The following is a 26,956-nucleotide window of genomic DNA, read 5'->3' on the forward strand; positions in this document are numbered from 1 at the left end:
TAACACTCCAATTCATGCTCCATTCAAATCTGGCATATTGTTAATACGTGCGAAGCACGTGCACATGACTAGTATAATGTAAAGGGTTACAGTACGTACTCAGCCAATGTGATGACATCTTACGTTCCAAAAGTATTAATACTACGAACACTTTTTTTTTTAAATAAATAAAAATACAATGATTAACTTGTAAACCCACCTTGCATTATCCTGCAGGCACTTGATGAATGTTGTCTGAACACTTTATGCAATTATGATGCGTAAAGTTGAGAGAATGGCACTCTTTCACCTGGCCCGCCAAGGGAATCGATCCCCTATGACCCGAATGAGAGGCCTGTAATAGAAATCACGAAATGAATATACCTATCTAATATACCTTTAATCTGATCTTAAGATGATGCACAAACCATTCCAAAATGCTAATTAAACTGTGATTCATCATAAGTGAGATACAATTACTTGACCACTGTCTAGAAAGGTAGAATATGCTCTTACATTTAGTGAAGGATTTTTTAGTATTACCCCCTTACTAGATGAGCCAATTAGGGTCTCTTCCAACTAGATGGGGAAATTAGGGTCTCTCTTCTGAGTAGACACAAAAAAACATAGTCAACCCAAATTGACTTTTTTTTTGTGTGTACTCAAGGGGGAGACCCTAATTTCCCCATCTAGTTAGGAGAAATCCTAATTGACACATCTAGTAGGGGGGTAATACTAGTTAAGGACTCGATGCCTTCTTCATCAATGACCAAGACAACAATTTCTGCAGCCTTCTTTGCTAATTGTTGAACATCCTGGACATATTAATATTTTGTAAGTATAATCAGACTCTAATCCGAAGATTTGGAAATAAATCACACGTACCACACTTGTGCGCGTATATATGTAGCAGGTGGAATTGTTTCCAGTGAAAAAAATGCCTATTGGCTACAAAGAAGTCTACACAGGTAATAATTCAAATATACAAAGCTCCAGTAGTCCCTAGTCCTATGTGCCACCTCCCAAAAGCTACAAGAATATGTTGTGGCTAGAGGATGTTATGTATAGAATTCTTGCTAGGAGTGTACAAGGAGTTCAGGTTTTTGGCTGTATTTTTCTGTTTGTTTTCTCCTTTCTCATGTTCCTGTAGGTTGTGTCAACCTACTTTCCTTCTGGTCTAATGAATACTTTCCTTTAATGAGTAAGAAAGGACACGATGTAGCTAAATAAAAATTTGACTGAAACAGATTCCATTTAGTTGACACACTAGGAACTTTTAAAATTAGCTAGTTTTTATGTATGTTATATGGACACGTCACATTTTAAAAATGGCCCGCGTCGGACACACATATAGGACACATTTTGTATGTGATATACCTTGTCGCATAAGGACACACATGTCCCTGTCAATGTAGGACACACATGTTTCCTATGGATCTCCTCACCACACAGATAATCAGATTATTCCAAGATGTATAACCAAACTATATGTCTCCTTCAATTTCCAATTTTCCGGTGAAGATGAATGGTCTACAATTCTTCACTTTGTAGACTACTTTTGATGGGTGCACAAAACTCCGATGTGGCTTCCCTTTTGTGGAGATACTCATATTGTTATGAAAAAATCAGCCAAATCCAAAATTTCTTGCTGTGTCACGACTCACGAACACGAGTTTGTGTGAAAAAGTTGCCACTACTTCTCAGAATCTCCCTTAATAAATAGACTGAATATGATAACAACATAGAATGCAGTCAACGAACTATATACTAAGAACATAATGCAGAATTCAGAGAAAAAGCTTGGTATACACTATACAGTATGCAACTCTAAACTAGCAGTACAAGAAAAACCCATTTCGAGACTAGAATTTCCTTTCAATCGCTTACGCCCAGTGGACATGTGAATTCAAACGTTATTAAAACTTGTCGGAGGACAAATCAGAAATACGTAATAGTTACGTACCATGTCGCTATCGCCCATAGCTGACAATAATGCTGGAAGAATGGTTCCAAGGTGGAAATTAAGGTCAGGTCCGGCAATCTCTGCTAAGGCCCCGAGAACATGTAAATTAAAGGCGCTGAAAATTGATAAAAAGCTATAAGAAAGGTGAAAAAGAATAAAGTTCTAAAATCATTAAGCAACCAAAATGAAGTAGAAAGAACTTACAAAAGAGGAGGCTGGACCAATTTGGGCAGGATAGCAGCAGTCCTGACACTAGTGTTGATAATGGAAGAACTTTAGCCACAACAAGTAAACCAATATGTTTGTATATGATGGCACATGTGACATACCTTAATATTTGCTTGAGTCCGTCAAGCGCTGTATCAGAGGTTTCATTGTCTTCCAGAGCATGAAGAAGTGCTGGAACAATTTCATCAATAGCTTGCATCCCTGCACTCCACCTTCAAAGAATACTAAAACAGATAGGCACCTTGTAAAGTGTACTGAATTCGCGAACTTCCGGCGTGCTGAAACAAAAATCACGAACATAATATTTCATAGAAAGAAATTAAGACATGAATAATTGAATTCAAATAGGTGAAGGGGAGGAGAAACAGAAACCTCGTGCAAAATATTAGGAAAAAACAAACCTATCACAAAGGGCAGTCCGAATTGTTTGGATCAGCTCGTCTATAAATATGTGTTTGTTAGGAAAAGAAATAAAGAAAGTGGTCCACTGTGTAAAGGAATAGAATGGAAAAAGTTTTAAATATGTGTCTGTTTGGTAAACTGTGGAAAGGAAAGTAAAACTGAGGAAAGGAATAATCATGTTTGTTATGCAAAAACTGTGGAAAGGAAAAGAAAGGTGGAAACATGAATACTTCATCAATATTACTTATCATTTTTCTCCAAACTACTTATCATTTTTCTCCAAAACTCATTGCTCTCGGAAAAATAAAATAAAAAACAAATGGCATGACCTTTTTCATTTTGCAGATATATACATGAAACTTGTTAATTAAAATGAATTTAGCATATAGAACCAAAAAAAAAAGACAAAAACTACCCTGTTTTAGGAGTATGAACACTTGTATGACACCTGCAAACTCATATATAATATTGTCTAACAATAATAATAGAGAACTCCCTCAAACACATAAACTATTGTTGCATTCACTAAAACAATAATAAAATACTACAATAATCTTGAAAACATCCAAAATACTTAATGGATCTGAAATACTACAAAAGACTTTAACACTCCATCATAAAAAGAAAAAGAACACATGAAAGCATATCCAAAGTGTATCTAAAACAACCACAAAAGACTTGAGAACCCATCCACTCAATTATCACCAAGCTTCTTCAATAACCAACTAGCACGCTTGTTGGTATTCATCTTGAGAAAAAACATTTTTAGGTTTTCAGCACCATCTTGTGAAAACAACTCCATAGCTGCAATCTTTTGTTTCTCATCCAACACATCAATTTCATCAATGGCTAAACAAATTTGGTCCCAAGTGAGGACTAGAGCATTGTTCTTACTAGCCTCAACTGCAATCCTCTTACGCTCAATTTCCTCCTCACACGCAAAAGAATCGCCACATTCTCGCATAACAAGCCTCATGCCTTCTATAACATCATTTCCTTCACCTTCCATGCTCTTTGCGCTTCTTACGAGGCAATTTGTTTGGACGGGCGGACCGACTTGATGGTTGGAAAGTAGCAAAGGGGGAGCCTCCACCCTCGTTATTAGTTGGTGGGAAGTTATCCACATGGATACGCATGTCTTCCCCTAAACAAAGTATCTTATCTTGAACTGTGATGACATGTCCATCTCACTTGCCAGCTGTAAGCGTCCTCATCCACCGTGAAGACCCGGTTTTTGTATGTTACCACAAGCAATATTGTCTCCAAGCACTTCAACCCACTCCAACAACCTAGGTATTTGCTTACCTTTATAGGTCTTCATTTTCGGGTTTACTGCGAAAAAAATATTTGTTGGATTTCAAGAAAAAAAATTGAACCGGTCGCACTAAAACTGTCATAATTTTATTTGTATAACTTCGAATTAGTACAAGGTAAATTGGGTATGAAACTATACTAAATTGTCTACAACTAACTTTCAGGCCATGAAAGGAGGTTCCCAACAGAAAATGCACGAACGCCACCAAACACGTAACTTCGTCAAAAAATCACGGTTAACCTATCGCACTAAAACTATCATAACTTTATTTGTATAACTCGGATTAGTACAAGGTAAATTGGGTATGAAACTACACTAGATTGTCTACAGCTAACTTTCAGGCCATGAAATGAGGTTTGTTAGAATAGTTGTATGAACACAACAACTAAAGTAGAACAGAAGGAACAGTAGACAGTAGTAGTAATGAAGAGACAAAGACAATAATAACTGGGAATAACCAAGGCGCGGATTAGGCTGTCCTTAAGGAAAGATTTCGCCCTTTCCAATGGTGCAGAAAGACAACTGTGGCGTCTTCCTCATAGGATTCAATGGTTAACAGTAGCCTAACTTTGCACTAGAACAGACTACCCTCTAGAACAACAATATAACTCTCTCTGGCGGCTGACAGTAAGAAGAGAAGAAGAAAAGAACTGGTTTGAGTTTCTGTTTCTCTGAGTTGAGTTTCTGATAAAGTCTTCTCTCTCTATGGACTCACAGTCCTATTTATAGAGGTTAGGAGGAAGAGAGACCAACTCCTAATAGAACACTAAAACTTTTTTGCTCAAGAAAAGGCAAAACAAATTTAGGCTATTGGTCAAACCACTACCCACAACAGTAAGCCCAAGCTCAGGCCCGAACCCTACCCGATGTGGTGGATAACCAATGTGGGACTATCTACTATGCACTAAAGTGGAGAGAACACCATTTGTTCATCTCCTCCACTTTGCACACACACACTAGTATTTAGAAATACACAAGAGATTCCAACAAGGTTCCCAACAGAAAATGCACAGAACACCACCAAACACAGAACTTCGTCAGAAAAATCTAGGCTGACCATTATATACTAAAACAGTCGTAACTTACTGTGCAAATATCAAAACAAGATGAATCCAATTGTATTGGAAAGCAGACTCACAGATCTAAAAATCTTATTCAAGCCCCGAGACCAAATTCTCAAGCACAATTTTTCAAGAATCTTCTTAACCAACACCAAAAAATTAAACCAACAAAACTGCTTACACAAATATATTATTTGTCACAAAATTAAAGGAACATAAAATCTTAGCTTGGGCACTAATAACTATGTTATCAAAGAATCAAATAATTAAAGTACTCACTATACTACAATAACTAACAAAACTTGTTCGCATAAACATTCTTACCTTAATTGCATCATGCCCATCTTCATTGAAGCATTACTTTCTATCATCATTGTATCCAGATTCCAACCAAAACCACTATGAGAAAAAGATCTCAAATCTTTGAATGATTTAACCATAACCCTCTTTTGTCTTGATTAGGTTTTCAAGCGTGTTCAATATCGATAGCAAAACCCAACCGATCTATCATTGCCTTAGTGACAAGTGAAGAATGTGATTTCTTTCTTCCATCCACGGTTCCCCTTAAACCCCGCAAGATGTTCTAAGAAAACTTCTAACATGACATCATCCATAGATTGAGTCCAAACTAGTCTCCCTTTCTCGATGCATCTTTGGTGCTTGTGGTGTTTGAGGTGTTTCTTGTGTTGTCATCCCTATTAAAATTATTATATGATCATAACACATCTATTTCCACAATATAAATTATTAAAAAATATAGTACATAGGAATTGAAAAGATCCATAAAATTTAGATTTCATCGTTTTAATCAACAACATATAATCAAATCATAGCATTTGCAATTCACACTTTGCATAAATGTCAGATGCAAGTACATATTCTTACCACCCAAAAACAAATACAACATATAAATAACTAAAAAACATAAAAGTAGTCGATCACTCTCTTTGTGTTTGAAACATATGACGCTCATTCCACATGCTCTCAGTTAGGTTGGTCCTGAATAACTTCCACTCATTAGTTGGCCTCAGTGCACTATAATCCTGAGCTTGGCTACCCATATCTCTATGTTCCTCCACATCCAGTTCATCCGGCCATCCACCAACATCGACAGGATCAACCTCTCGTATGAAATTATGTAGTATACAACAAGCTATGATTAAATCAACTTGTATATCCACATTGTAAAAAGGAGTTGTCCTCAAATAAGCGAACCGTTTTTTCAGAAGTCCAAAAGTACGCTCGACTACATTACGTAGTGAAGAATGTCTAAAGTTAAATAACTCTTTCTCATTCCGTGCTGCCATTTCTCCAATTTCAGATAAATGATACCTTGTTGCCCGGTACGGAACTAAGAAGCCTGGGGCAAGTGGGTAACCGGCATCAGCTAAGTAATATTTACCAGGTGGAACAAACAAGCTCTCCCTTGGATGGTTTAGAGCAGCTCTCAATATCCGACTATCATGAGCAGAACCCTCCCATCCGGCCAATACATATGATATTTTCATATCAAATGTACAAGCCATTAGAACGTTATGTGCTAAATTCCCCTTCCGGTTGCAATACCGTGGTTGGTCTACTATAGGTACCATTGCCGGTATGAAAGTACCATCAATTGCACCAACACAATCCTATAAAACGAGGAAATAAAAAAATATATAATTACGACTAACTTTGTACCTTTAAGGCAAATGCTAGCTAGGTTTAAGAGTAAGTATTTTACTCGGTTTACCTTAAAATATCTCATGGCCCAAGGCTTCATATTACTTCCTGTTGCTGGGGAGTTCGTTTGACATGCCTGTCTTATGTATTCCCTACCAAGCCTCAATACAGATTGCAAAACTCTATGAAAATGTCGGTGGATAGTTTCTTGTGACCTTATCATAGTCAAGCAAGTAGGCCCCATATGCGTGTATCGTGGCCTAAAATGTAAAGAAACATTGCCACTTGTTCTTTCACAGAAACCCACCTACTAGCAGTTAAACCTCTTTCTTGAAGTCGTTCACATAAGGTATTAAAACATACTCTATTCAACCGGAGCATTTTATGACAATTATTATCATCTTTGAAATGACCTCTCTAGAGCTAGATGTCTCGTAGTCCCGATTTCTACGTGGCACCCTCTCAATAGGCATGTTCTCAAGCATACATTGACATTACAAAATATGTAGCAATTACACAAAAGATCGCAACTATTTTCAGAGTAGTCATCCATATTCCTAAGGCAGTCATTATTGATCAACAGAGTTACAATTAATTAACAGATAAACATATAATATTATCAAGGAGTTAATATTAATACAATTAATTAACAGATAAATATTAAGAACAACATATATAATATTAACTAACATGAAAATGTCTGCGATATCCGATCTTGTATGTTTAGAGTAAATCTATATTAATCGTAAATCAACCTCTACGGGTTCACTATCAAATCAGCAGATAAAATGGACCTTACTCCAAGAAGAGGAGACCACCACAGTCCCAAGTTAATGAATTGCTTGAGGAGACCACACAGTTTCCACAAGTCTAACAATAGAAAATGCAAAGCCTGAATAGGAATGGCGTTTTCTGTCCAGGTATAACAATAAGGACATTTCTAGTTTTAGTAGTTAAACAAATAGGGGAAGTGCCAAAAGGCACAAAAATATATAGAATAGCACCCAGGAAGCCGTAGAAGACAAATTTTATATCTGAAGAATCAAAAGCAAACATAATTTAGGACAAATCCTTTTATTCATTAAAACAACACTCCAGACGGACACAAGGCACCCACACCATTCTCGCTAAGCCAGCATTCCAATATCCAAGGAGACTAGAACTTGAGACCTCTTTGAAAGTGTAGTGCAATTTGACCAACTCAGTTAGGAGCAGTCGTGTTTTGAGATACTAAAAGGTTAATTAATTGGGGTTCTAATAGTAGACACTGGTACACATCCTTCCCAGCATGAAGATTATCTTAAATATTGGATAAGTAAAGGCTGTTTTAAGCATGATTAAGTTGAATGAAAAATTGTGTCCATAAAAATGAGAAGTGCTCACATTTCCAAAACTTAATAATAAGAAAAAAAAAATTGTATATTTAAAAAATATGTTTATCCCACAAAGAGAAAGACAAGAGAGAAAGAAAGTACCTGAGATAGAGTATGAAGTTTGAGTGGTGTAAGATGAGAAGAGAAGAAGAAGGGTGTGGTGGCTTGAGTATAAGCCTTTTTTTTTTGGAAGTGGTTCACCCTTTTTTTTTTTTTTTTTTTTTTTTTTTCCGCGATTTTTTTAGGGGTAGGGCACGGACACAAAACCATTTCCGTTTTCCTAGTTTTGTTTCCATACGGAATGACCTATTCATTTCCATGGGACAAACAAACAGCCAAAAAACTATGGAAAAGGTGGACCACACCTATTTTCCTTTCCTTTCCATAGTCTTTCCTTCAGAACAAACGCACTAAAAGTCAATAGCTGATTCTTTCCAACACTAGCCATCACTTCACTTAGAACAATGCATACACCCTGCAACCAGATCATTGGTGAATATGGATAATAGATGGGGTTATGCATATATTGATACGTACCACAAACCACATTAGCAGTTTTTTTTTGAATGAACAAAATTGCGTATCTCTGCTTATGAAAACAGGAATAGTTAAAACAGGAAGTGAAAACAGCACCAATTTGATAAGACAAACTAATTTCAAAGTTAAGCATCATGCCATCAGAATCTATGCAACTACAAATCCATTCTGCATCATTTATTAGCTTACACAACATTATCAGAGCAATGTAATAGCATTCACAATATACTCATTCATGGATAAAAGATCTCACTTGTCTTCCTCCAGTATTTGTGTCTTTTAAAGAAATGAAATGAAATGAAGATAAAGAAATAGAAAACCATTTCATTTCATTAAATAAAATAGAACATTACAACACCACTTAAAGCTCTAAAAACAATAAAACAACTCTAATGCGAACATTACAACACCACTAAAAGCTCTAAAAACACTAAAACAACCTAATGCTCGCACTTTTTGGTGAGGAGAGTTACATAGAGCATCACCCCATAAGAAAATGTAAACACAAATGAAATGAACACTATGAGGAGGTGCCAACCACTTTTTTTTAGACCCCCACGAAAAGATCTTTTCTCCAACACGGACAGCTCGCCATCCAAAGCATCCTCTGTAATAATGTTGTTGCCTCTGATCTCTTTGTTAAGTGAAGTGTGGTAAGAAAGATACAATAACTTACCTTTCTCGATAAGAAAATGGATGTTATTGGCCGACTGAACCATATCTGATATTTTTCCAAATGACAAAACTATCAATCGTAGGGTTTAATAGAACAAGAAAAAGTTCAGAGAAAAAAAAAAAGATAACACTACCACCGTTGCGGTGGAAGTGATTATCTGATTTTGAACCGTTTTTGACAAATCTTTAATGGTTTTTATGATTTCAGACTTTTCTAACCATTGAGTTTTGAATGCTAATTTTTGGCGTCCAGAAAGTGGAGGAAGAAGTGGATTGAGAGCAACTGGAGCATTGGGAGCAACTGGAGCATTATGAGCAACTGGAGTAACTGGAGCATTGGGAGCAACTGGAGCATTGGGAGCAACTGGAGTATTGGGATTGGGAGCAACTGGAGCATTGGGAGCAACTGGAGCATTAGAGCAATTGGAGCATTAGGAGCGTTGGGAGCAACTGGAGCATTAGGAGCATTGGGAGCAACTGGAGCATTGGGATTGGGAGCAACTAGAGCAACTGGAGCATTGGGATTGGGAGCAACTGGAGCATTGGGAGCAACTGGAGCATTGGGAGCATTGGGAGCAACTGGAGGATTGGGAGCAACTGGAGCATTGGGAGTATTGGGAGCAACTGGAGCATTGGGAGCATTGGGAGCATTGGGAGCAACTGGAGCATTGGGATTGGGAGCAACTGCAACATTGGGAGCAACTGGAGCATTAGGAGCAACTAGAGCATTGGGATTGGGAGCATTGGGAGCAACTGGAGCATTGTGAGCATTGGGATTGGGAGGAGGAAACATGATCTTTGGAAGGTTTCTTAGGAAGTGAAGTGATAAAACAGTGTGAGGGTGGTGGGATTTATTGAAGGTGGAGGTCTGTTTTGGCGTGGGATCTGAAGCTCTTGACGAAGGCTCTTGACCAACGGTAAGACGGCCATGGGCTCTGAAGCTCTTGACGAAGGCTCTTGACCAACAGTAAGACGGCCATGGGCTCTGAAGCTCTTGACGAAGGCTCTTGACCAACGGTAAGACGGCGATGGGCTCTGAAGCTCTTGACGAAGGCTCTTGACCAACGGTAAAATGGCGATGGGCTCTGAAGCTCTTGACGAAGGCTCTTGACCAATGGTAAGACAGCCATGGGATCTTAAGCTCTTGACGAAGGCTCTTGACCAACGATAAGACGACCATGGGCTCTGAAGCTCTTGACGAAGGCTCTTGGCCAACGGTAAGATGGCCATGGACTCTGAAGCTCTTGACGAAGGCTCTTGACCAACGGTAAGACGGCCATGGACTCTGAAGCTCTTGACGAAGGCTCTTGACCAACGGTAAGACGGCCATTTACTTACCCACCACGTATAGTCAAATCACAAGGCATTGGTACATCAAATCACAAGCGTGGTTGTACTATCTGATATTCTGATGCCGCAACAGCGCTTGACCAAGGGTAAGACGGTCATTTACTTACCCACCATATATAGGCATTGGTACGTCCGTGTTTTATAAATGTTGAGCCAGACAATCATTTTGAATAAGCATCGCATATTTTGTGAAAATCAAATAAAAATGCCTCATAAATAAATTATAGAATAATGAATTTCAAAGAACTGAATTATAGTCATTCCATAATTGGGGAGTCCATTTTTGCTATAATTTTTCTATGTTTAGTTTGGTTCTGGGCCAATAAAAAGCCTCCACCTGTCAATAAAAACGGACCAAAAGCTTATTTCGTTTCGCACTTTTTATTCCCACCCAAAAGTCAATTTTTCTTATTCTTAGTACTGCCACTCTAGCCTATACTACCCCTAGCAATACATGACAAAACTAAAACTGAAACAAAACAAAATGAAAGAAGACAAAACAAAAACTGAATGAGCTAGAAAGAGAATAGAAAGACTTTTTTTTTTTTTTGTATAACATTTTTGTTCTACAGTCCAAGGCCAAAAATATCGGTGATATTTTTTATATATATTATAAAATGATATTTTGACTAATTTACCAAAACGATAAATATCTCTTATATATCGATATGTACTGGTTTTTTGGAGTCCAATATTTCACCCGATATGGAAATATTGGGCCATGCCTCGATCTATATGCCAAAGAATACTAAAACAGATAGGCAAATTTTGTAAAAGTGTAATCTTGAATTCGCGAACTTTCGAGATCTTTGAAACAAAAATCACGAACATAATATTTCATAGAAAGAAATTAAGACATGAATAATTGAATTCAAATAGGTGAAGGGGAGGAGAAACAGAAACCTCGTGCAAAATATTAGGAAAAAAACAAACCTATCACAAAGGGCAGTCCGAATTGTTGGGATCAGCTCCTCTATAAAAGTCAATAGCTAATTCTTTCCAGCACTAGGCATCACTTCACTTAGAATAATGCATACACCCTGCAATCAGATCATTGGTGAATATGGAGAATAGATGGGGTTATGCATATATTGATACGTACCACAACCCACATTAGCAGTTTTTTTTTTTAATGAACAAAATTGCATATCTTTGCTTATGAAAACAGGACTAGTTAAAACAGGAAGTGAAAACAGCACCAATTTGATAAGACTAACTAATTTCAAAGTTAAACATCATTCCATCAGAATCTATGCAACTACAAATCCATTCTGCATCATTTATTAGCATACTGTAACATTATCGAGCAATGTAATAGCATTCACGCGATATACTCATTCATGGATAAAAGATCTCACTTGTCTTCCTCCAAGATTTGTGTCTTTTAAAGAAATGAAATGAAATGAAGAAATAGAAATGAAGATAAAGAAATAGAAAACCATTTCATTTCATTAAATAAAATAGAACATTACAACACCACTTAAAGCTCTAAAAACATTAAAACAACTCTAATCACGAACATTACAACACCACTAAAAGCTCTAAAACACTAAAACAACCTAATGCTTTTTTTTTTGGTGAGGAGAGTTGCATAGAGCATCACCCCATAAGAAAATGTAAACACAAATGAAATGAACACTATGAGGAGGTGCCAACCACTTTTTTTTAGACCCCCACGAAAAGATCTTTTCTCCAACACGGACAGCTCACCATCCAAAGCATCCTCTGTAATAATGTTGTTGCCTCTGATCTCTTTGTTAAGTGAAGTGTGGTAAGAAAGATACAATAACTTACCTTTCTCGATAAGAAAATGGATGTTATTGGCCGACTGAACCATATACAGTATTTTTCCAAATGACAAAACTATCAATGCGTAGGGTTTAATAGAACAAGAAAAAGTTCCAGAGAAAAAAAAAGATAGCACTCCCACCGTTGCGGTGGAAGTGATTATCTGATTTTGAACCGTTTTTGACAAATCTTTAATGGTTTTTATGATTTCAGACTTTTCTAACCATTGCGTTTTGAATGCTAATTTTTGGCGTCGAGAAAGTGGAGGAAGAAGTGGATTGAGAGCAACTAGAGCATTGGGAGCAACTGGAGCATTAGGAGCATTGGGAGCAACTGGAGCATTAGGAGCAACTGGAGCATTGGGAGCAACTGGAGCAACTGGAGCATTGGGAGCATTGGGAGCAACTGGAGCATTGGGAGCAACTGGAGTATTGGGATTGGGAGCAACTGGAGTATTGGGATTGGGAGCTACTGGAGCATTGGGAGCATTGGGAGCAACTGGAGCATTGGGAGCATTGGGAGCAACTGGAGCATTAGATCAATTGGAGCATTAGGAGCATTGGGAGCAACCGGAGCATTAGGAGCATTGGGAGCAACTGGAGCATTGGGATTGGGAGCAACTGGAGCATTGGGAGCATTGGGAGCAACAAGATCATTGGGAGCAACTGGAGTATTGGGATTGGGAGCAACTGGAGCATTGGGAGTATTGGGAGCAACTGGAGCATTGGGAGCATTGGGAGCATTGGGAGCAACTGGAGCATTGGGATTGGGAGCAACTGGAACATTGGGAGCAACTGGAGCATTGGGATTGGCAGCAACTGGAGCATTGGGAGCAACTAGAGCATTGGGAGCATTGGGAGCAACTGAAGTATTGGGATTGGGAGCAACTGGAGCATTGGGATTGGGAGCAACTGGAGCATTAGGAGCAACTAGAGCATTCGGATTGGGAGCATTGGGAGCAACTGGAGTATTGTGAGCATTGGGAGCAACTAGAGCATTGGGATTGGGAGGAGGAAACATGATCTTTGGAAGGTTTCATAGGAAGTGAAGTGATAAAACAGTGTGAGGGTGGTGGGATTTATTGAAGGTGGAGGTCTGTTTTGGCGTGGGCTCTGAAGCTCTTGACGAAGGCTCTTGACCAACGGTAAAACGGACATGGGCTCTGAAGCTCTTGGCGAAGGCTCTTGACAATGATGAGTAAAGGCGACCATGGGCTCTGAAGCTCTTGACGAAGGCTCTTGACCAACGGTAAGACGGCGATGGGCTCTGAAGCTCTTTGACGAAGGCTCTTGACCAACGGTAAAATGGCGATCGCTCTGAGAAGCTCTTGACGAAGGCTCTTGACCAACGGTAAGACAGCCATGGGATCGAGAAGCTCTTAATGAAGGCTCTTGACCAACGGTAAAAGGCGACCATGGGCTCTGAAGCTCTTGGCCGAAGGCTCTTGGCCAACGGTAAGGCGGCCATGGACTCTGAAGCTCTTGACGAAGGCTCTTGACCAACGGTAAGACAGCCATGGACTCTGAAGCTCTTGACGAAGGCTCTTGACCAACGGTAAGACGGCCATTTACTTACCCACCACGTATAGTCAAATCACAAGGCATTGGTACATCAAATCACAAGCGTGGCTGTACTATCGATATTACGATGCCTTGGCGGTGACTTTTGACCAAGGGTAAGACGGTCATTTACTTACCCACCATGTATAGGCATTGGTACGTCCGTGTTTTATAAATGTTGAGCCAGACAATCATTTTGAATAAGCATCGCATATTTTGTGAAAATCAAATAAAAATGCCTCGTAAATAAATTATAGAATAATGAATTTCAAAGAACTGAATTATAGTCATTCCATAATTGGGGAGTCCATTTTTGCTATAATTTTTCTATGTTTAGTTTGGTTCCGGTCCAATAAAAAGCCTCCACCTGTCAATAAAAACGGACCAAAAGCTTATTTCGTTTGGCACTTTTTATTCCCACCCAAAAGTCAATTTTTCTTATTCTTAGTACTGCCACTCTAGCCTATACTACCCCTAGCAATACATGACAAAACTAAAACTGAAACAAAACAAAATGAAATAAGACAAAACAAAAACTGAATGAGCTGGAAAGAGAATAGAAAGACCTTTTTTTTTTTTTGTATAACATTTTTGTTCTACACTCCAAGGCCAAAAATATCGGTGATATTTTTTATATATATTATAAAATGATATTTTGACTAATTTACCAAAACGATAAATATCTCTTATATATCGATATGTACTGGTTTTTTGGATTCCAATATTTCACCCGATATGGAAATATTGGGCCATGCTACAGTCTATATGCCAAAGAATACTAAAACAGATAGGCACCTTGTAAAGTGTCTTTGAATTCCTTGAACTTCGAGTCTTTGAAACAAAATCACGAACATAATATTTCATAGAAAGAAATTAAGACATGAATAATTGAATTAAATAGGTGAAGGGGAGGAGAAACAAAAACCTCGTGCAACATATTAGGAAAAAACAAACCTATCACAAAAGGGCAGTCCGAATTGTTGGGATCATTTCGTCTATAAAAGTCAATAGCTGATTCTTTCCAAGCACTAGGCATCACTTCACTTAGAACAATGCATACACCCTGCAACCAGATCATTGGTGAATATGGAGAATAGATGGGGTTATGCATATATTGATCACATTACAACCCACATTCACCTATCAAAAAACATTAGCAGTTTTTTTTTGAATGAACAAAATTGCATATCTCTGCTTATGAAAACAGGACTAGTTAAAACAGGAAGTGAAAACAGCACCAATTTGATAAGACTAACTAATTTCAAAGTTAAACATCATGCCATCAGAATCTATGCAACTATAAATCCATTCTGCATCATTTATTAGCTTACGGAACATTATCAGAGCAATGTAATAGCATTCACGATATACTCATTCATGGATAAAAGATCTCACTTGTCTTCCTCCAGTATTTGTGTCTTTTAAAGAAATGAAATGAAATGAAGAAATAGAAATGAAGATAAAGAAATAGAAAACCATTTCATTTCATTAAATAAAATAGAACATTACAACACCACTTAAAGCTCTAAAAACATTAAAACAACTCTAATGCGAACATTACAACACCACTAAAAGCTCTAAAAACACTAAAACAACCTAATGCTCGCACTTTTTGGTGGGGAGAGTTGCATAGAGCATCACCCCATAAGAAAATGTAAACACAAATGAAATGAACACTATGAGGAGGTGCCAACCACTTTTTTTTAGACCCCCACGAAAAGATCTTTTCTCCAACACGGACAGCTCGCCATCCAAAGCATCCTCTGTAATAATGTTGTTGCCTCTGATCTCTTTGTTAAGTGAAGTGTGGTAAGAAAGATACAATAACTTACCTTTCTCGATAAGAAAATGGATGTTATTGGCCGACTGAACCATATAAAGTATTTTTCCAAATGACAAAACTATCAATGCGTAGGGTTTAATAGAACAAGAAAAAGTTCCAGAGAAAAAAAAAAAAAAGATAACACTCCCACCGTTGCGGTGGAAGTGATTATCTGATTTTGAACCGTTTTTGACAAATCTTTAATGGTTTTTATGATTTCAGACTTTTCTAACCATTGAGTTTTGAATGCTAATTTTGGCGTCCAGAAAGTGGAGGAAGAAGTGGATTGAGAGCAACTGGAGCATTGGGAGCAACTGGAGCATTAGGAGCATTGGGAGCAACTGGAGCATTAGGAGCAACTGGAGCAATTGGAGCATTGGGAGCAACTGGAGCAACTGGAGCATTGGGAGCAACTGGAGCATTGGGAGCAACTGGAGCAACTGGAGCATTAGGAGCATTGGGAGCAACTGGAGCATTGGGAGCAACTGGAGTATTGGGATTGGGAGCAACTGGAGTATTGGGATTGGGAGCAACTGGAGCATTGGGAGCATTGGGAACAACTGGAGCATTGGGAACATTGGGAGCAACTGGAGCATTAGAGCAATTGGAGCATTAGGAGCATTGGGAGCAACTGGAGCATTGGGATTGGGAGCAACTGGAGCATTGGGAGCATTGGGAGCAACTGGAGCATTGGGAGCAACTGGAGTATTGGGATTTGGAGCAACTGGAGCATTGGGAGTATTGGGAGCAACTGGAGCATTGGGAGCATTGGGAGCAACTGGAGCATTGGGATTGGGAGCAACTAGAACATTGGGAGCAACTGGAGCATTGGGATTGGGAGCAACTGGAGCATTGGGAGCAACTGGAGTATTGGGATTGGGAGCAACTGGAGCATTGGGATTGGGAGCAACTGGAGCATTAGGAGCAACTGGAGCATTCGGATTGGGAGCAACTGGAGCATTGTGAGCATTGGGAGCAACTAGAGCATTGGGATTGGGAGGAGGAAACATGATCTTTGGAAGGTTTCTTAGGAAGTGAAGTGATAAAACAGTGTGAGGGTGGTGGGATTTATTGAAGGTGGAGGTCTGTTTTGGCGTGGGCTCTGAAGCTCTTGACGAAGGCTCTTGACCAACGGTAAGACGGACATGGGCTCTGAAGCTCTTGACGAAGGCTCTTGACCAACGGTAAGACGGCGATGGGCTCTGAAGCTCTTGACGAAGGCTCTTGACCAACGGTAAAACGGCGATGGGCTCTGAAGCTCTTGACGAAGGCTCTTGACCAACGGTAAGAAAGCCATGGGATCTGAAGCTCTTGACGAAGGCTCTTGACCAACGGTAAGACGACCATGGGCTCTGAAGCTCTTGACGAAGGCTCTTGGCCAACGGTAAGACGGCCATGGACTCTGAAGCTCTTGACGAAGGCTCTTGACCAACGGTAAGACGGCCATGGACTCTGAAGCTCTTGACGAAAGCTCTTGACCAACGGTAAGATGGCCGTTTACTTACCCACCACGTATAGTCAAATCATAAGGCATTGGTACATCAAATCACAAGCGTGGCTGTACTATCTGATATTCTGATGCCGCAACAGCGCTTGACCAAGGGTAAGACGGTCATTTACTTACCCACCATGTATAGGCATTTGTACGTCCGTGTTTTATAAATGTTGAGCCAGACAATCATTTTGAATAAGCATCGCATATTTTGTGAAAATCAAATAAAAATGCCTCATAAATAAATTATAGAATAATGAATTTCAAAGAACTGAATTATAGTCATTCCATAATTGGGGAGTCCATTTTGCTATAAATTTTTTCTATGTTTAGTTTGGTTCACCCAATAAAAAACCTCCACCTGTCAATAAAACGGACCAACAGCTTATTTCGTTTGGCACTTTTTATTCCCACCCAAAAGTCAATTTTTCTTATTCTTAGTACTGCCACTCTAGCCTATACTACCCCTAGCAATACATGACAAAACTAAAACTGAAACAAAACAAAATGAAATAAGACAAAACAAAAACTGAATGAGCTGGAAAGAGAATAGAAAGACTTTTTTTTTTTTTGTATGACATTTTTGTTCTACAATCCAAGGCCAAAAATATCGATGATATTTTTTATATATATTATAAAATGATATTTTGACTAATTTACCAAAACGATAAATATCTCTTATATATCAATATGTACTGGTTTTTTGGAGTCCAATATTTCACCCGATATGGAAATATTGGGCCATGCCGCTTTTGATCTATATGCCAAAGAATACTAAAACAGATAGGCACCTTGTAAAGTGTATCTCAATTCCTTGAACTGGAGTCTTTGAAACAAAAATCACTTAACATAATATTTCATAGAAAGAAATTAAGACATGAATAATTGAATTCAAATAGGTGAAGGGAGGAGAAACAGAAACCTGGGTGCAAAATATTAGGAAAAAACAAACCTATCACAAAGGGTAAGTCCGAATTGTTGGGATCATTTCGTCTATAAAAAGTCAATAGCTGATTCTTTCCAAAGACTAGGCATCACTTCACTTAGAACAATGCATACACCCTGCAACCAGATCATTGGTGAATATGGAGAATAGATGGGGTTATGCATATATTGATATGAATGCAAACCCACAACCCACATTAGTAGTTTTTTTAATGAACAAAATTGCATATCTGCTTATGAAAACAGGAATAGTTAAAACAGGAAGTGAAATTTAAGCACCAATTTGATAAGACTAACTAATTTCAAAGTTAAACATCATGCCATCAGAATCTATGCAACTACAAATCCATTCCGCACAATCATTTATTAGCTTACATAACATTATCGAAAGCAATGTAATAGCATTCACGATATACTCATTCATGGATAAAAGATCTCACTTGTCTTCCTCCAAAGATTTGTGTCTTTTAAAGAAATGAAAAGAAATGAAGAAATAGAAATGAAGATAAAGAAATAGAAAACCATTTCATTTCATTAAATAAAATAGAACATTACAACACCACTTAAAGCTCTAAAAACATTAAAACAACTCTAATGCGAACATTACAACACCACTAAAAGCTCTTTTTGGTGAGGAGAGTTGCATAGAGCATCACCCCATAAGAAAATGTAAACACAAATGAAATGAACACGAAAAGATCTTTTCTCCAACACGGACAGCTCGCCATCCAAAGCATCCTCTGTAATAATGTTGTTGCCTCTGATCTCTTTGTTAAGTGAAGTGTGGTAAGAAAGATACAATAACTTACCTTTCTCGATAAGAAAATGGATGTTATTGGCCGACTGAACCATATACAGTATTTTTCCAAATGACAAAACTATCAATGCGTAGGGTTTAATAGAACAAGAAAAAGTTCCAGAAAAAAAAAAAAAAGATAACACTCCCACAAACGGTGGAAGTGATTATCTGATTTTGAACCGTTTTTTGACAAATCTTTAATGGTTTTATGATTTCGGACATTTCTAAACCATTGAGTTTTGAATGCTAATTTTGGCGTCGAGAGAAAGTGGAGGAAGAAGTGGATTGAGAGCAACCTGGAGCATTGGGTGCAAAATTGGAGCATTAGGAGCATTGGGAGCATTTGGAGCATTAGGGGAGCAACTAGAGCAACTGGAGCATTGGGAACAACTGGAGCAAGCTGGAGCATTGGGAGCATTGGGGTTTGGAATGCAATTTTCTAATTTCCAATTGGGATTGATGTAAAACTGGAGTATTGGGATTGGGATAAACTGGAGCATAGGGAGCATTTGGAGCAAGCTGGAGCATTGGGGACATGGAGGAGCAACCTGGAGCATTAGAAGCAATTGGAGCATTAGGAGCATTGGGAGCAACTGGAGCATTGGGAGCATTGGGAGCAACTGGAGCATTGGGATTGGGAGCAACTGGAGCAACTGGAGCAACTGGAGCATTGGGATTGGGAGCAACTGCAGCTGTGGGAGCATTGGGAGCAACTGGATCATTGGGAGCAACTGGAGTATTGGGATTGGGAGCAACTGGAGCATTGGGAGTATTGGGAGCAACTGGAGCATTGGGAGCATTGGGAGCATTGGGAGCAACTGGAGCATTGGGATTGGGAGCAACTGCAACATTGGGAGCAACTGGAGCATTGGGATTGGGAGCAACTGGAGCATTAGGAGCAACTGGAGCATTCGGATTGGGAGCATTGGGAGCAACTGGAGCATTGTGAGCATTGGGAGCAACTAGAGCATTGGGATTGGGAGGAGGAAACATGATCTTTGGAAGGTTTCTTAGGAAGTGAAGTGATAAAACAGTGTGAGGGTGGTTGGATTTATTGAAGGTGGAGGTCTGTTTTGGCGTGGGCTCTGAAGCTCTTGACGAAGGCTCTTGACCAACGGTAAGACGGACATGGGCTCTGAAGCTCTTGACGAAGGCTCTTGACCAACGGTAAGACGGCCATGGGCTCTGAAGCTCTTGACGAAGGCTCTTGACCAACGGTAAGACGGCGATGGGCTCTGAAGCTCTTGACGAAGGCTCTTGACCAACGGTAAAACGGCGATGGGCTCTGAAGCTCTTGACGAAGGCTCTTGATCAACGGTAAGACAGCCATGGGATCTGAAGCTCTTGACGAAGGCTCTTGACCAACGGTAAGACGACCATAGGCTCTGAAGCTCTTGACGAAGGCTCTTGGCCAACGGTAAGACGGCCATGGACTCTGAAGCTCTTGACGAAGGCTCTTGACCAACGGTAAGACGGCCATGGACTCTGAAGCTCTTGACGCAGGCTTTTGACCAACGGTAAGACGGCCATTTACTTACCCACCACGTATAGTCAAATCACAAGGCATTGGTACATCAAATCACAAGCGTGGCTGTGCTATCTGATATTCTGATGCCGCAACAGCGCTTGACCAAGGGTAAGACGGTCATTTACTTACCCACCATGTATAGGCATTGGTACGTCCGTGTTTTATAAATGTTGAGCCAGACAATCATTTTGAATAAGCATCACATATTTTGTGAAAATCAAATAAAAATGCCTCATAAATAAATTATAGAATAATGAATTTCAAAGAACTGAATTATAGTCATTCCATAATTGGGGAGTACATTTTTGCTATAATTTTTCTATGTTTAGTTTGGTTCCGGTCCAATAAAAAGCCTCCACCTGTCAATAAACACGGACCAAAAGCTTATTTCGTTTGGCACTTTTTATTCCCACCCAAAAGTCAATTTTTCTTATTCTTAGTACTGCCACTCTAGCTTATACTACCCCTAGCAATACATGACAAAACTAAAACTGAAACAAAACAAAATGAAATAAGACAAAACAAAAACTGAATGAGCTGGAAAGAGAATAGAAAGACTTTTTTTTTTTTTTGTATAACATTTTTGTTCTACAGTCCAAGGCTAAAAATATCGGTGACATTTTGTATATATATTATAAAATGATATTTTGACTAATTTACCAAAACGATAAATATCTCTTATATATCGATATGTAATTGGTTTTGGAGTCCAATATTTCACCCGATATGGAAATATTGGGCCATGCTACGATCTATATGCCAAAGAATACTAAAACAGATAGGCACCTTGTAAAGTGTCTTGAATTCAATTGAACTTTTGGTTTTGAAAACAAAATCACGTTAACATAATATTTCATAGAAAGAAATTAAGACATGAATAATTGAATTCAAATAGGTGAAGGGAGGAGAAATATTGAACTATGCCTTGCAAAATATTAGGAAAAAACAAACCTATCACAAACTATAGTCCGAATTGTTGGGAAAATTTCGTCTATAAAGGTCAATAATATGATTCTTTCCAAAGACTAGGCATCACTTCACTTAGAACAATGCATACACCCAAAAACGGATCATTGGTGAATATGGAGAATAGATGGGGTTATGCATATATTGATTTTTACCACAACATAACATTAGCTTTTTTTAATGAACAAAATTGCATATCTGATTATGAAAACAGGAATAGTTAAAAATGAGAAGTGAAAACAGCACCAATTTGATAAGACTAACTAATTTCAAAGTTAAACATCATGCCATCAAATTTGAATCTATGCAACTTGAAAAAATTCCATATATGCCCATCATTTATTATAATTACGGAACATTATCGAGCAATGTAATAGCATTCACGATATACTCATTCATGGATAAAAGATCTCACTTGTCTTCCTAAAGTATTTGTGTCTTTTAAAGAAATGAAATGAAATGAAGAAATAGAAATGAAGATAAAGAAATAGAAAGCCATTTCATTTCATTAAATAAAATAGAACATTACAACACCACTTAAAGCTCTAAAAACATTAAAACAACTCTAATAAGGCTGGAACATTAACAACACCACTAAAAGCTCAAAAAACACTAAAACAGTTTACATTAATAGCCTGGTTTTTGGTGAGGAGAGTTGCATAGAGCATCACCCCATAAGAAAATGTAAACACAAATGAAATGAACACTATGAGGAGGTGCCAACCACTTTTGATAGACCCCCACAAAAGATCTTTTCTCCAAGAACAGAGTCCAACCATCCAAAGCATCCTCTGTAATAATGTTGTTGCCTCCGATCTCTTTGTTAAGTGAAGTGTGGTAAGAAAGATACAATAACTTACCTTTATTTATTTAAGAAAATGGATGTTATTGACTGAACCATATCAGATATTTAAATAAATGACAAAACTATCAATGCAAAGGGTTTACAAAAGAACAAGAAAAAGTTCAGAGTAAAAAAAGATAATGACATCTTACGTTGGAAGTGATTATTATCGATTTTGAACCTTTTTTGACAAATCTTTAATGGTTTTATGATTTGGACTTTTCTAACCATTGAGTTTTGAATGCTAATTTTGGTGTCTGAAGTGGAGGAAGAAGTGGATTGAGAGCAACTAGAGCATTCTTCACCTGGCCTGGAGCATTAGGAGCATTGGGAGCAACTAGAGCATTAGGAGCATTGGGAAATGAATGGAGCATTAGGATACAACTGGAGCATTGTGAGCAACTGGACCAAGCTGGAGCATTGGGAGCAACTGGATTATTGGGATTGGGATACAACCGGAGCATTGGGAGCATTGTAGAATATGCTCTTACATTTAGTGAGCATTAAGAGCAATTAGAGCATTAGGAGCATTGGGAGCAAGATGGAGCATTAGAGCATTAGGAGCATTGGGAGCAACTAGAGCATTGGGATTGGGAGCAACCTGGAGCATTGGGATTGGGGAAAAAAGGAGCATTGGGAGCAACCGGAGTATTGGGATTGGGAGCAATGGAGCATTGGGAGTATTGGGAGCCTTCTTGGAGCATTGGGAGCATTTGGACATATTGGGATTTTGTAAGAATAACAGGAGCTAATTGGGATTGGGAGCAATTGGAACATTACCACAACCTGGAGCATTGGGGAGCAGGTGGAGCATTGGGATTAGGAAAAAATGGAGCATTGGCTACAAAGGAGCATCAGGTAATAATTCATTGGGACAAAGCTGGAGCATTGTGAGCATTGGGAGCAACTAGAGCATTGGGGATGGGAGGAGGAAACATGATCTTTGGAAGGTTTCTTAGGAAGTGAAGTGATAAAAACAAGTTTGAGGGTGGGTTTTGGTGGGATTTGTTTGAAGGTGGAGGTCATGTTTGTAGGTTGTGGGCTCTGACTTTCTTGTGAAAGGCTCTTGACCTTTCCTTTAAAAGGCGGACATGGGCTCTGAAGCTAAATGAAGGCTCTTGACCTGAAACAGATTCCATGGGCTCTGAAGCTCTTTGACGGGCTCTTGACCAGCGGTAAGGCGGCGATGGGCTCTGCATATTTTTAAAAATGGCCTCTTGACCACGGTAAAAGCGGCATTTGGCTGTGAAGCTCTTGGCGAAGGCTCTTGACCAACGGTAAAACACGTGTCATGGATGTAAAGCTCTTTTCCGATGGCTCTTGACCAACGGTAAGATGACCATGGGCTCCAAGATCTTAACCAAGGCTCTACGTCTCTTAAGACGGCCATGGACTCTGAAGCTCTTGGTCTAAGGCTCTTGACCAACGGTAGACTACCATGGACTCGAAGCTCTTGGACGAAGGCTCTTGACTTTCCGGTAAGGCGGCCATTTACTTACCCACCACGTATAGTCAAATCACAAGGCATTGGTACATCAAATCACAAGCGTCACGAACACTATCCGATATTTCGATGCCACCATGGCTTCTCTGACCAAGGGTAAGGCGGTCATTTAATTACCCACCATGTATAGGCATTCAACGAACGTATTTTATAAATGTTGATGCAGACAATCATTTTGAATAAGCATCGCATATTTTGTGAAAATCAAATAAAAATGCCTCATAAATAAATTATAGAATAATTAATTTCAAAGAACTGAATTATAGTCATTCCATAATTGGGGAGTCCATTTTTGCTATAATTTTTCTATGTTTAGTTTGGTTCGGTCCAATAAAAGCCTCCACCTGTCAATAAAAACGGACCAAAAGCTTATTTCGTTTGGCACTTTTTATTCCCACCCAAAAGTCAATTTTTCTTATTCTTAGTACTGCCACTCTAGCCTATACTACCCCTAGCAATACATGACAAAACTAAAACTGAAACAAAACAAAATGAAATAAGACAAAACAAAAACTGAATGAGCTAGAAAGAGAATACAAAAAGACTTTTTTTTTTTTGTAGCAGTAACATTTTTGTTCTACAGTCCAAGGCCAAAAATATCGGTGATATTTTTTATATATATTATAAAATGATATTTTGACTAATTTACCAAAACGATAAATATCTCTTATATATCGATATGTACTGGTTTTTTGGAGTCCAATATTTCACCCGATATGGAAATATTGGGCCATGCTACAGTCTATATGCCAAAGAATACTAAAACAGATAGGCACCTTGTAAAGTGTACTGAATTTGCGAACTTCCGGAGTGCTGAAACAAAAATCACGAACATAATATTTCATAGAAAGAAATTAAGACATGAATAATTGAATTCAAATAGGTGAAGGGGAGGAGAAACAGAAACCTAGTGCAAAATATTAGGAAAAAACAAACCTATCACAAAGGGCAGTCCGAATTGTTGGGATCAGCTCGTCTATAAAAGTCAATAGCTGATTCTTTCCAGCACTAGGCATCACTTCACTTAGAACAATGCATACACCCTGCAACCAGATCATTGGTGAATATGGAGAATAGATGGGGTTATGCATATATTGATACCACAACCCACATTAGCAGTTCTTCACCTATCAAAAAAAACATTAGCAGTTCTTTTTTTGAATGAACAAAATAGCGTATCTATGCTTATGAAAACAGGAATAGTTAAAACAGGAAGTGAAAACAGCACCAATTTGATAAGACTAACTAATTTCAAAGTGAAAACATCATGCCATCAGAATCTATGCAACTACTAATCCATTCTACATCATTTATTAGCTTATATTCAAAATTACTCATGCTTACGCAACATTATCAGAGCAATGTAATAGCATTCACGATATACTCTTTCATGGATAAAAGATCTCACTTGTCTTCTTCCAGTATTTGTGTCTTTTAGCCCTTTTGACAAAATGGGAATAATCAACATAAGTACTTTCTCCAAGTACTAAAAGCTCACCTAGAGCTCTTCCAGCCACCTACAAATTATTTGAAAATTTAGTAATTCTTAAAACACAAATAAGTACCCATTTCAGAGCTACAAAATAGAATAAAAGCATGCTTACCCGCCGCCTTTCAGGAGATGATGAGGCAACAGAACTAATCAGACTGTTCATTAAAACTGGCATTAAAACTTAGTAGGCTCTTGGAACAGAATTATAGCGTATTCTCTAACAAACTTATCAATAAAATAAAAGGTGGTTTATATATGCAATTTATAGAGGCGAATCTTACTTGAAGGAGAATATCTAGAGAATGTTTTGTACATTCATTTGGATCTGTAAGAGCTGTCAGTAGGGTAGGAACTGGCGCTGATATTTCTGGATTCTTTATCACGCTTCCAACCTATAAGGAGCAGAAACAAGGCTTACTGCCATGCACAAAGCAAAAAGAAATTCATAGTTTTCAACATAACTGTACCATGGGAGGTTGATCATCAGATATAAACACCAGAGATTTAGAAGGGCGAAAGATGAAGTGTGTGTGTGTGTGCGCCGGGGGACATAAAATTGAATTTTAAGTTAGAGACACACCTCGGTGAGTTTAGGCACAATGCGAGGGAGGCACTGAGACAATTGTTGAGGAGCACAATAAGCCACAGCTCCAAGTAACTGCACACTACTTTGCTTTGTTCGCCAAGCTGTCCTCCAGTCCCTGAGCCACCATAAGATTTGAATGTTACTTTCAATGCCACTAACTTCTTATCAGCGTCAGTAGCATCTTTGCACTGGATCCTTGAATTCTTCAGGTCCTCGGCATACACTTTGTACAGATCTGGAGACTGAAACATGAACAGATAAGTGAATTTCTTAAATCGGCACAGGTCAAAACAAAAAGCTATATATCCATCAAACAAGGAAGGTAAAGTTTCTAAAAGAGGACCTGAGAAAATAGATGAACAAAACTTGTTTTGCAATCCCTGCGAATACGAAATGAGCCCCTGCAGGGCTATATGAAGCAGAGATGCTTGGAAAGCAATTATTCTCCCCAATGCATTTTTTGACGCAGAGATAAACCGAGTATTACTCAAAAGCAGAAACGACCATCTAAGAAGTTTCAAGCAGCCGATATGTGAATTGAACTTTAGCTGTTTTTCCATGGCCCTGAACAAGTGTAGCAGCAAAGCTTTTCATAAGGTTCATTTGATCTAAGGCTTTGACAATCACATTGTCCACAGCTATCCTGGACGCACCGTCATCATAAACTATCAAGGTTTTGAAAATGATATCCACCAAGTGTGATGCAAGATCAACTGACATCTCTGCACATTGAACACAAAAGAAAGATAAGTACAGGACGGCAGTCAGACACTGGTAGTGATAATATACATAAGTACGTCCCTGTTAGGCTTGTAAGTAATTAGGATTGACTAATGATCATAGATAATAGATTATCTTTACAGATAACTTCCATACTTCCATTGTAGATACGTATACACTTTCCCAATTATTTCCTATGATCTCAAATTCTTGAGTTGTCATTCGGAGCTTATAATAAAATAGATAGCGTGTTTCTAAGCATGTTGACCTTGATTTGATTGATTTACAAACAAATGAAATCAGTACCAAACGTCACGTACCCATGTACAAACAAATTTGAGCTAAGTTCACAACTAACCCAGTCCA

General features: G+C 38.5%; 1 protein-coding gene across 3 annotated transcripts; it reads right to left on the bottom strand.

Moving 5' to 3' along the window:
- On the bottom strand, nt 1–26,733 carry LOC147506408 (uncharacterized). 3 transcript variants are annotated; one of them, XM_086558562.1, is made up of 12 exons: nt 26,214–26,732; nt 25,865–26,112; nt 25,566–25,676; nt 25,397–25,452; nt 25,201–25,309; nt 24,894–24,919; nt 24,729–24,835; nt 2,412–2,448; nt 2,272–2,378; nt 2,147–2,194; nt 1,943–2,057; nt 1–334 (listed from the first exon to the last, which is right to left on the bottom strand). In XM_086558562.1, the coding sequence occupies exons 3-12, from the start codon at nt 25,597–25,599 to the stop codon at nt 206–208; spliced, it is 768 nt and encodes a 255-aa protein (XP_086414688.1). In that variant the 5' UTR covers nt 25,600–25,676; nt 25,865–26,112; nt 26,214–26,732; the 3' UTR covers nt 1–205. The 3 variants fall into 3 exon arrangements, with proteins under 3 accessions (XP_086414688.1, XP_086414690.1, XP_086414689.1); XM_086558563.1 differs by lacking the exon at nt 1–334 and adding an exon at nt 663–794 and having other exon boundaries at nt 26,214–26,733; XM_086558564.1 differs by lacking the exon at nt 1,943–2,057.
- Between the last annotated feature and the right edge of the window lie 223 nt (nt 26,734–26,956).

This window comes from Coptis chinensis, chromosome 4 (genome assembly GCF_015680905.1).
Source record: "Coptis chinensis isolate HL-2020 chromosome 4, ASM1568090v1, whole genome shotgun sequence".
NCBI lineage: Eukaryota > Viridiplantae > Streptophyta > Magnoliopsida > Ranunculales > Ranunculaceae > Coptis > Coptis chinensis.

Coding starts and splice junctions, on each gene's coding strand:
- LOC147506408 (XM_086558562.1), bottom strand. CDS start 25,599: ATGTACAAAACATTCTCTAGATATTCTCCTTCAA. Junction 2,449..24,728: donor CGGACTGCCCTTTGTGATAG/GTTTGTTTTTTC, acceptor TTTTTGTTTCAG/CACGCCGGAAGTTCGCGAAT. Junction 2,058..2,146: donor TTGGTCCAGCCTCCTCTTTT/GTAAGTTCTTTC, acceptor ATCAATTTTCAG/CGCCTTTAATTTACATGTTC.